The sequence below is a fragment of the Oncorhynchus keta genome, chromosome 13, assembly GCF_023373465.1.
Source record: "Oncorhynchus keta strain PuntledgeMale-10-30-2019 chromosome 13, Oket_V2, whole genome shotgun sequence".
Taxonomy (NCBI): Eukaryota; Metazoa; Chordata; class Actinopteri; order Salmoniformes; family Salmonidae; genus Oncorhynchus; species Oncorhynchus keta.
In genome coordinates this window covers 5,936,351-5,948,803 of record NC_068433.1, presented here as the reverse complement: position 1 = coordinate 5,948,803, position 12,453 = coordinate 5,936,351, and the positions used below count along the sequence as shown (strand labels likewise).

Genomic DNA, 12,453 nt, shown 5'->3' with positions numbered 1-12,453 from the left:
AAAGCTGGTGTGACATGAGACATTGTTACGAATGTTAACGTCATTATAGAAGTTTTTAAAAAAGAGTGACAACTGTTTAAAGGGCATTCCTCTCCTTCAGGCTGCTTATTTGTTCTGTGATTTTGTTGTATGTTTTGCAGGACGGAATGGGAAACCTTCAGGTGAACGGGGAAGGGATACGACTGGAGGGAATATCGGAATTTCTTCTTCCCCTTTATGTGAAGGAGATCCAGTCAAGAAGGGTAAGCAACTCTGTTTACTAACCCACCGTTGTTCTCAGTGTAACGGAGTTAAGAACACGCAGTAAGCTCACTCCAAAGTTAGCTTGTAATGTCCCTGATGGAACTGTTCACTTAGATATTTTCCAATGAACTCAAAACTGTTGCTATGTTGTCAAGGATGGGGCACGTGCGCTAGCAAGGCAGAGGTCCTGGATTCGAGTCTCGGTGTGAGCTGAATCAGAAGGGAAGAGGATACTCACTAAGCAAGCAGCAGTCAAATACATAACATCAGTCACTAGAGTTAATGCTGATGCTGGAATAAACCCTATGGAATTTCATATTAGACTGGCTGAATGATCATATGATGATACCAGATTCTCCCTATAAGTGTAAGTGGAACTCCTTATCTGGGGCGGCAGGGTAGCCTAGTGGTTAGAGCATTGGACCAGTAACCGAAAGGTTGCCAGTTCAGTTCCCCGAGCTGACAAGGTACGAAAATCTGTCGTTCTGCCCCTGAACAGGCAGTTAACCCACTGTTCCTAGGCCGTCATTGAAAATAAGTATTTGTTCTTAACTGACTTGCCTGGTTATATAAAGGTAAAAAAATCTTGGAGATCTTCAAGAACTGTTGCTAGGGGAGGATGGATCATTCTTGATATTGATTTATGAACTAGGCCATAGAGAACTTGCTATATATGGAGTTTATAACATTTCTATTTGTTTCACCTGGGGAATATTGCACGTTTTTTTCTCCAGACGGTAATCTTCCTCTCCTCCCCAATTTCCTGCCCTCCATCAGAACTGTATCAGGCCCCCCCCCCCCATCAAAAAGAAGATGGATAACGGGGGACTCTTCGTTTCTCACAAGTCACACACTACCTAGTGTAGATGACAGACAATTACAGGTGGACCACCAGAGTCCCAGCTGAATTTTCAATCAAGCCGGTACAATAAATCCCCCTGCCTCCCCTTTGATGTCAGTAGGATAACTGAACTCCAGCACAAACTCTCCAGTTTTTCTTAGACACCCGGTCCATCCGAGCTCTTCAATGATTCACCGTGAACTGGATAGCAAGCTCAGGCCTTGAAGCCTTGGAAGATGGAAGTAGATTTTCTTTGGCTGATTGTTAACTGTACATGGACAACGACTGGATGGTGGGCTTGATTTGATACTCTTGATATTTTTTAAATTTTACCTTTATTTAACCAGGCAAGTCAGTTAAGAACATATTCTTATTTTCAATGACGGCCTGGGAACAGTGGGTTAACTGCCTGTTCAGGGGCAGAACGACAGATTTGTACCTTGTCAGCTCGGGGGTTTGAACTCGCAACCTTCCGGTTACTAGTCCAACGCTCTAACCACTAGGCTACGCTGCCGCCCCATATCCAGTTCATAGTGAATCATTGAAGAGCTCGGTAGTATATTAGGGTTGAATTTTTTCCCAAAAATCTACAAATTTCCCCTCCCAAAATTGCAAACATACCGGTAATATAAAGCTGCAGTTTATATGTTGAGCCTCTGCCAGTGCCAACAAATCTAGTTTTGGAGATTTGTGAATGTGAGATGGAGATTGCCTTCAGTAACTCCGTCGAGAGGTCGCTTGTAGCCTAAACATTATAGTCAGCGACGCAATTTATTTTATTTTTGCTTTATTGTAAAAAATAATATATTATTGGTCCATGGCACCCGTCATTATTTTTCTCGGGAAACGCGAAGGAGCTTGGTCGGGAAGTCCCGGGATACCGGTCACCAGTATTAAACCGATGTTTTTACAGTCTGTTAGAAGGCTAGGGGGGTGTTACGGTCTCACCAGAGATATTTGCAGGACAGAGAGAGCACAGGGAATCTCTGAAAGGGTCATTCAAATTGATTTTTTTTCACCTGAGGAAATATTTCAGGCGCCGAGAGGATTGTGTTTATCCACCGAGTTGAAGAGATACTGTAAGTTGCATGTTGAGTTTAGTCACACTCCGACATGACTAAACTTCTAATCAATAAGCCACGACCGCAGAAATAATTAGCCTTTGTATTGTACTATGTGGGACGTCTTGTTTAACATGCCTTCTATATAATACTTTGGCACGAACCAGCAGTTTAATGTAATTGTCAATATATCCGTCATGTGTTACAACGCAAATACAGGGAGGGGGACCGCTACTGTGTTCTGCCCAGTAAAATGGTTTACGAAGAGAAATGGAGCTCTTGCGCTGGCCCCCAGGTCTCGCACTTACAGCCAGAAGTTCAAAGGACTGCCTGTGTGAAACAAACAAAAAAACATATTTGTCAAAAAGCAGTTTTAAAAATGAGAATCTAATTTCAACTTTGTCAACTTCAGAATATGCCAATAACAACAACAACAACTAAAACACAGATAAGCAACATTCAGTTAAATGTTGACAAGACCTCATTTGTCATTTGTACGATCTTAGACAATATACTGTAGCTCACGAGAGTATTTAAAGTGAATCAGATCTATGTCATTCGTAACTGTGCGCAGTGGCTTTTTCTCTTGAGTTGTCAGCTGGTCTAAAAATAGGTTCGAGCATGTATAATTCATTGGACTGAAACTACTTCCTTGTTGTGGAGTCTTTAGATCTGTGTAATATGAATTAATTCTCTATTCACTTAATCATAATGGACAATGATTTTATGAAACAAGCTAGTTCAAATAGATTAGTTTTTAGGGAGTTGCTGATAAAAAAAGATGACAATTATTGTATATTTTATTGAAGATTAAATCCGCGATGACCACTGTTGTGGCGGTTGTTTCAAAACAGATTTTTTTCCTGTTAATGGTAAAGTGTAATATTCTGTCATATAACTCTTTTTTTTTTAATAACTCACAGTGAGATGTTGATATCGTTCCACTAGCCTTTGCTTCCACTTAAGCCTCCACTTTATCCTGCTGCCTTTGGTTATGAAGTGTCATTGTATGCAGGGTAGCACCCCGTGGCATTACTTCAGCCATTGGTAGTTTTTCAGTTTTTCACAACATGCTCCGTGAATGTGTATTAAGTTCACGTGACCTTCTGACCTTTCTGTAAGAGCCACAATGACTAGACTCATTCATCAGTTCACAGAGTATCATTCAGGAGTGCCAATGACGAACATAGGCAGGGTAGCATAGTGGTTAGAGTGTAGAGGCGGCAGGTAGCCTCGTGGTTAGAGTGTAGAGGCGGCAGGTAGCCACAATGACTAGACTCATTCATCAGTTCACAGAGAATCATTCAGGAGTGCTAATGTTTGACCCTCAGGTCAGATTTATAAAATAAAATAAAATAAAATTGTAACCTTTATTTTACTAGGCAAGTCAGTTAAGAACACATTCTTATTTTCAATGACGTCCTTAGGAACAGTGGGTTGGTTCTAACAGTAACTGCCTTGTTCAGGGGCAGAACTACAGATTTGTACCTTGTCAGCTCGGGGATTTGAACTTGCAACCTTCCGGTTACTAGTCCAACACTCTAACCACTAGGCTACCCTGCCTCCCCATTGAAGACCAAAGAAATACATAAATGGCACAAGATGGAGCATTTAATTCCCCACTCAGTTGGTCTGTTGGTTCATGATCTGGTGTCAGAACAGGCAATGAATGAAAATCTAGATTCAAGAAAATCAACTCGGGTCTGATAATATTTTGTGCTCAATATTTAGATTTTCTCACAGAAATTGCTGGATCAAATGGTTAGAACCAACCAATTTACATGTATCTACCAGAAGGTTTATAATGTATGAATGAAAGTTAATCCTCTTATTGCAGGTCACTTGTATTTATGTTCTGCATTCTTTTTACATCCCCACTTTTTCTCTCCTCCTTTCTGCTCCTTCTCCCCCTCCTCCCTCTCTCATGCTTCCTCTAGGCAAGCCCATTGGTCGTGCGGTCGAACAGAAACGTGACCATAAACGCTCGAAACGACCAAGGCCAACTCACTGGACAGCTGACAGTGGGTTAGATAAGTTCAGAACTGTTTCACTGAACACTTAAAACAGATGACTAACCATATTGATACAATATTGATACATGTACGGATGTTTTTCAGCAGCACAATTTAGCAAAGACTCAGTGCAGACTTTGGCTTCTACTGAATAGATCTCATTTTTAATGACTTTAATCGAGTTGATCTTTTACTCATATTATTAATCTGCTTTCTTCGCCTGGAGGACTCACAGCAAAGTGTTTGAAACTGTTCGAGACATTAACCTTTGAAGCAAATAGGTTCTTCTCATTATCATCAACTTTAATCATCAGTCAGGCCTAATTACCAGAGTAATTTACATGATTAATGGCTATTTGAAAGCAAATTACCTGCTTATTAACACTATTGATTTTCACCAGCATAAGTTTGGGATTGATGATGATGATGATTCATCAAGGCTAGTGATGTGACACTTTTGGTCAAGTCAAATCATGTTTGTCACATGCGCCGAACAACCTTACTTACAAGCTCGTAACCAACACTGCAGTTCAAGAAGGAGTTTAGTTTATTTAGTAAATATTTTAAGTAAAAAAAATCAAATGAAAAGTAACACAATAAAAGAACAGTAATGAGGCTATATACACAGGGGGTACGAGTCAATGTGCGGTGGTACAGGTTAGTCGAGGTAATTTGTACATGTAGGTAGGGGTAAAGTGACTATGCATAGATAATAAGCAGCAAGTAGAACAAATGAGGTGGGGGGGGGGTCAATGTAAATAGTCTGGGTGGCCATTTGATTAATTGCTCAGCAGTCTTATGGCTTGGGGGTAGATGCTGTTAAGGAGCCTTTTGGACCGAGAAATGGTGCTCCGACCACCGCTTGCCATTGGTTAGCAGAGAGAACAGTCTTTGACTTGGGTGACACTTTTTTTGTGTCTTCCTCGGACACTGCCTAGTATATAGGTCCTGGATGGCAGGAAGCTTGGCCCCAGTGATATACTGGGCCGTAGGCACTACCCTCCGTAGCGCCTTATGGATGCCGAGCAGTTGAAATACCAGGTGGTGATGCAACCGGTCAGGATTCTCTCGATGGTGCAGCTATAGAACTATTTGGATCTGGGGAACCATGCCAAATCTTTTAAGTCTCCCGAAGGGGAAAACGTGTTGTAGTGCCCTCTTCCCAACTGTTTTTGTGTGTTTGGAACATGATAGTATGTTGGTGATGTGGACAGCAAGGAACTTTAAGTTCTCGACCCGCTCCACTGCAGCCTGTTGATGTGAATGGGGGCATGTTCGGCCCTCCTTTTCCTGTTGTCCACAATCAGCTCCTTTGTCTCTCACATTGAGAGAGAAGTTGTCCTGATACCACACTGCCAGGTCTCTGACCTCCCTGTAGGCAGTCTCATCGTTGTCTGTGATCAGGCCTACCACTGTTGTGTCGTCAGCAAACTTAATGATGGAGTTGGAGTTGTGCTTGGCCACGCCATCGTGGGTGAACAAGGAGTACAGGAGGGGACTAAGCACGCACCCCTGAGGGGCCCTGTGTTGAGGATCAGCGTGGCAGACGTGTTGTTGCCTACCCTCACCACCTGGGAGCGGCATGTCAGGAAGTCCAGGATCCAGTTGCAGAGGGAGGTGTTTAGTCCCAGGGTCTGCTTGAAACATGTAGGTATTACAGATTTGGTCAGGGACAGGTTAAAAATGTCAGTGAAGACACTTGCCAGTTGGTCCGTGCACGCTTCAAGTACACGTCCAGGTAATCCGTCTGGCCCTGCAGCCTTGTGAATGTTGACCTGTTTGAAGGGTCTTGCTCACATCGGCTATGGAGGGATCACACAGTGATCACACAGTCGTCCGGAACAGTTCTTATGCATGCTTCAGTGATGCTTGCCTCGACGCGTTCATAAAAGGCATTTAGCTTATCTGTTAGGCTCGCGTCACTGGGCATCGCATGGCTGGGTTTCCCTTTGTTGTCCGTAATAGTTTGCAAGCCCTGCCACAGCCGACGATCGTCAGAGTCGGATTAGTAGGATTCAAATCTAAGTCCTATATTGACCCTTGGCCTGTTTGATGGTTCGTCTGAGGGCATAGTGGGATTTCTTATAAGTGTCCAGTTCCTTGATAGCGGCAGCTCTAGCCTTTATATCTGTGCAGATGTTGCCTGTAATCCATGGCTTCTGGTTGGGATATGTACGCACGGCCACTGATGTTGTCGATACACTTATTGATGAAGCCGGTGCCTGAGGGTGGTATACTCCTCAATGCCATTGAATGAATCCCGGAACATATTCCAGTGCTAGAAAAACAGTCCTGTAGCGTAGCATCTGCGTCATCTGACCACTTCCGTATTGAGCGAGTCACTATTACTCCCTGCTGTAGTTTTTGCTTGTAAGCAGGAATCAGGAGGATAGAATGATGGTCAGATTTGCCAAATGGAGGGCAAGGGAGAGCTTTGTATGAGTCTCGGAGTAAAGGTGGTCTAGAGATTTTTTCCCTCTGTTTGCACGTGACATAGAACGGATTTAAGTTTGCCTGCATTAATGTCCCCGGTCACTAGGAGCACCGCTTCTGGATGGGCTTTTCTTTTTGCTTATGGCCTTATACAGCTCGTTGAGTGTGGTCTTAGTAACAGAATCGGTTTGTGGTGGTAAATAGACTGCTATGAAAAATATAGATAACCAAGGTAAATAGTGTGGTCTACAGCATATCATGAGGTACTCTACCTCAGGTGAGCAATACCTTCGAAACTTCCTTATTAGACATCGCGCACCAGCTGTTGTTTACAAATAGACACACACCCCCACCAGCCGTAGCTGTTCTGTCCTGCCGATGCATGGAAAACCAAGCCAACTGTATATTATCCATATCGTCATTCAGCCACAACTCGGTGAAACATAAAATATTACAGTTTTTAATGTCCCGTTGGTAGGAAATTCTCAAACGGAGATCATCCAGTTTATTCTCCAGTGATTGCACATTGGCCAATAGAATGGATGGTTGAGGTGGGTTACCCACTCGCCCAATGAATTCTCACAAAGCACCCTGATCTCCGCCCTCTGTATTTCCTTCTTATCTTTACGCGAATGACTGTGATTTGGGCCTGGTCTCAGAGAAGTAGCATATCCTTGTCGACTCATTAAAGCAAAAATCTTCGTCTAGTTCGAGGTGAGTAATCGCTGTTCTGATATCCTATTTTCGGTCTTAAGCGACGGTAACAGCAACATTATGTACAAAAGAAGTTACAAACAATGCAAAAAATAAAAAATAAATAGCCCGGTTGGTTAAGAGCCAATAAAACAGCAGCCATCCCCTCACACTTGACCTTCAATTGTAACCTGGTGTCCGATTAGGCAGAAAACACTATTTTGGGTAATTTGGGACAAAATTAAAATTGAACTTGGTGAGAATAATTAAAATGCACAGTCATAGTTATGTGGATTATCCATAAAGGGATTTATTGATGGATATACTATGAGCACCTTCTGAGCAGATGAAACTGATATAGCCTAGCTTCTGTAAATATGACATGACAACAATTATTACACAGAGTAAAGTTAGAATAATTATATTTTGTCTGACATTAATTCTGGAACAGGATCATTGCATATTGGCTCACATTCCAATACTGATCCAGCCCTACCTAAGGCTGGATTTCAGCCCCATCACCCTCTGCTGACCCTGGCTTTTGAAATTCCAGATTGCTTTGGTTAGTGACTACAGTCAGTTATAGCAGCAACCAAATGGGTACCCAGGTTTGCAGTTCCTTTGCCACTGTTAGAAATGGCACTATTTTGGTGCCATTGTTAGTTCCACTGTAGAAATTAATATAGAACCCTATAGATACCACACAGCCAACTACTGCTTGTCTTTCCTCAGGTCCCGATTCAGTGGAAGCACAGTGTCAGAGATTTGAGGTGCGAAGCAGGGATGGAGGGAAGATGCTGTTCTCTGTAGATGAAAAGAAGATCAGCATAGGAACAGATACAGTCAGAGTAACTGGTAAGAGTCGCTGCAGAGCCCAGTCTGTCCAGTTTATACACAGTAATCTAACACCTCGCTTTCACAAGGAATACAGAAAAGTGGTCACTTAGAAACAGTCAAATCTGGCTTTGTGTGACTTACTTCAGTCACCCCTGGCATAGTTCACATCATGAAAGCACTGCTGTTGATTGCATTTGTGATTTTCTTTGTGGAAAGGCTCAGACGGAGGGGTCTTTGGACACTCTGTGGAAACGCCACACATCCAGGCAGATGCCTCTCAAGATCTGAAGTAAGTTTATGCTCCCATTTAAACTTCACATTTGAACTATTTTGTTTAAAAGTTATATCATGGTATTGTACATCCTGAATTAAGCGTTTGTCTTTCATGTTCAATTAAAATGACTATGCATAATTCCTCAATGTTCAATAAGTTATTTGTTCATTTAAATGTTGTGTTCTGCCATTCGTCCCATTTTCTATCACCACCGTTTTAAGCAGCACTGTTGGTAGTTCATGCGCTCATCATTGTCTCTATGCTTTTCATTCAAAACCCTGACAAATACAATTTCTCTGCAATTCTCATCAAACATGCACTATAATGAAAATTGCACAAGCGTAAACTAATTTATCAGTTGTTCCACTTGGAAATAAGTGCATTACATTTGGCTTTCATGAAAATGAGTGGGATTAAATGCATAAATGCACTCACAAGGCAGTTCCTTCTCTCGAAATACACTTAGCCTGAGCCAGTGGCCCACGTAAATCCATTAACAAGAAATAATGAGTATATTTGTAGTCTGCCTTCATGGTTCTACAGGGAAGATTCCGATTAAAGTTGTCAGAAAAAGTGTTATGGTAGCTAATTCCTCTGTAGTGAGTTGTATACTGATGACATTGCCCAAAGCTAACACTGTTCAATAGTAATTTAGCAAGAAATTCAATTACTGTTGAACAGCTTCCCAAATCCCAGACCGTAGCTTAGACTTAGAATCGCACATAGAAGTGAATCTGAAAAGGAGAATCTGAGTGAACGACTATACCACTTAGCTAAACTACGAATGACATGCATAATCAAGTCAATAAACATTGGATAGTTAGTTAGCATAAAGTAAATATACTGGCAAGTTCGATGTATTAGTAGTAGAAGTCAACCGATTAATCGGAATGGCCGATTAATTAGTGCCGATTTCAAGTTTTCATGACAATCGGAAATCAGTATTTTTGGACACCGATTTGGCCAATATATATATATTACATTTACATTTAAGTCATTTAGCAGACGCTCTTATCCAGAGCGACTTACAAATTGGTGCATTCACCTTATGACATCCAGTGGAACAGCCACTTTACAATAGTGCATCTAAATCTTTTAAGGGGGGTGAGAAGGATTACTTTATCCTATCCTAGGTATTCCTTAAAGAGGTGGGGTTTCAGGTGTCTCCGGAAGGTGGTGATTGACTCCGCTGTAATATATATATATATATTTTTAACACCTTTATTTAATCTTTATTTAACTAGGCAAGTCAGTAAAGACATCACATTCTTATGTCCATACTATGACCAATAAACATACTACACATTAAATTTACATCTCAAACAGTACAGTTAGAAAAGCCATAATAACAGCGAGCTTATGTGCCATTTTGCCACAGTAGTTGTGCTACACTACTCACTAATCGGAACAGTGAATATTTTTGCCTTATTTTGTATTTATATTCCAAAAGTTTGGATTTGAAATTAAACAATGGCTATGAGGTTAAAGATGCAGACTGTCAGCTTTAATTTGAGGCTTTAAAAAAAAATCCATATAGGATGAACCACTTAGAAAACAGATCACTTTTTATACATAGTCCCTCACTTTAGGGGACTCAAAAGTATTCACTTCTTTGTGTTAAGTAGTAAAAAGTAATGTTTCCCGGACCCATTTTCATAGCATAAAATGTGTTGGATGCATTTGTGTTTCAGATTATTTTGTGCCCAATAGAAATGAATGTGGTGTCATTTTGGAGTCACTTTTATCGTAAATAAGAATAGAATATGTTTCTAAACACTTCCACATTAATGTAAAGGCTACCATGATTACAGATAATCCTGAATAAAATGTGAATAATGATAAGTGAGAAAGTTTGACGCACAAATACCATACCCCCAAGACAAGCTAACCTCTCACCATTACAATAAACGCCGCCAGCTACAGCTACCACCATACAGCTACACCACCTATGCCATACAGCAACTAAAGCACAGCTGCCATACAGCTACCACCATAAAGCACAGCTACCACCATACAGCTACTACTACTACTACTGCCATACAGCTACCACCATAAAGCACAGCTACCACCATACAGCTATACTACTACTACTGCCATACAGCTACCACCATAAAGCACAGCTACCACCATACAGCTACTACTACTACTACTGCCATACAGCTACCACCATAAAGCACAGCTACCACCATACAGCTATTACTACTACTACTGCCATACAGCTACCACCATAAAGCACAGCTACCACCATACAGCTACTACTACTACTACTACTGCCATACAGCTACCACCATAAAGCACAGCTACCACCATACAGCTACTACTACTACTACTACTGCCATACAGCTACCACCATAAAGCACAGCTACCACCATACAGCTACTACTACTACTACTACTGCCATACAGCTACCACCATAAAGCACAGCTACCACCATACAGCTACTACTACTGCCATACAGCTACCACCATAAAGCACAGCTACCACCATACAGCTACTACTACTACTACTGCCATACAGCTACCACCATAAAGCACAGCTACCACCATACCACCATAAAGCACAGCTACCACCATACAGCTACTACTACTACTACTACTGCCATACAGCTACCACCATAAAGCACAGCTACCACCATACAGCTACTACTACTACTACTGCCATACAGCTACCACCATAAAGCACAGCTACCACCATACAGCTACTACTACTACTACTACTGCCATACAGCTACCACCATAAAGCACAGCTACCACCATACAGCTACTACTACTACTACTACTGCCATACAGCTACCAGCACAGCTACCATACAGCCACCATAAAGCACAGCTACCACCATACAGCTACCACCATACAGCTACTACTACTACTACTACCACCATAAAGCACAGCTACCACCATACAGCTACCACCATACCACCATAAAGCACAGCTACCACCACAGCTACCTACCATACAGCTACCACCATACAGCTATTACTACTACTGCCATACAGCTAATACCACCACCACCGCCATACAGCTACTACCACCACCACCGCCATACAGCTACTACTGCCACCACACCACCCTACTACTACTGCCACCACCCTACTACTGCCACCACCCTACTACTGCCACCACCCTACTACTGCCACCACACCACCCTACTACTACTGCCACCACACTACCCTACTACTGCCACCACACCACCCTACTACTGTCACCACACCACCCTACTACTGCCACCACACCACCCTACTACTGCCACCACCACACTACTACTACTGCCACCACCACACTACTACTACTGCCACCACCACTACCACTACTACGGCCACCACCACTACCACTAATGCCACCACCACCATACAGCTACTACTACCACCACACAGCAAATAGATTGCCTTTTGGGTAATGTGTCTATTTATTCATAAACATTTTAACATTAGGTCATAAAGAGTGCATGTTGAATTTCATCAAACATATTTCCCAGTAACAGGGTTGATGATTGAATCTTAAAAATCAGCCATACACCCCTTGTGTCAGGGGAATGGAAGGTAGTTTGTGTGCAACAGGGAGGGGAAATTGAATGCAAGTTTAACAACAATGTTTAAATGTGTTAAAACATTTCTATCCACTGGGATAGATCATCATTGACCTTTGATGCTCGATGTGCTCATTTGTCCACCACAAAACACCAGAAAATGGTCAAAGTAGAACCAACTCACCTGCTTTTATTCTATGATTTTTTTTTCCGGATGACTGCCTTGCCTGGTTCACCAATTACTTTGCAGACAGAGTTTAGTGTTTTTAAATCGGAGGGCATGCTGTCCGGTCCTCTGGAAGTCTCTATGGGGGTGCCACAGGGTTCAATCCTCGGGCCGACTCTTTTTTTCTGTATATATCAATGATGTTGCTCTTGCTGCGGGCGATTCCCTGATCCACCTCTACGCAGACGACACCATTCTATATACTTCCGGCCCGTCCTTGGACACTGTGCTATCAAACCAAACGAGCTTCAATGCCATACAACAATCCTTCCGTGGCCTCCAACTGCTCTTAAACTCTAGTAAAACCA

General features: G+C 42.2%; 1 protein-coding gene across 1 annotated transcript in view; it reads left to right on the top strand.

Annotated features, from left to right (window-relative positions):
- The window catches only part of LOC118375078 (zeta-sarcoglycan), a 52,480-nt gene that overhangs the window by 18,710 nt on the left and 21,317 nt on the right, over positions 1 to 12,453 (top strand). Inside the window, exons 3-6 of the mRNA XM_035761570.1 lie at positions 141 to 242; positions 4,083 to 4,170; positions 8,016 to 8,138; positions 8,337 to 8,409. Of these exons, the coding sequence (XP_035617463.1) occupies positions 141 to 242; positions 4,083 to 4,170; positions 8,016 to 8,138; positions 8,337 to 8,409 (386 nt within the window). The remainder of the gene's footprint in view (positions 1 to 140; positions 243 to 4,082; positions 4,171 to 8,015; positions 8,139 to 8,336; positions 8,410 to 12,453) is intronic.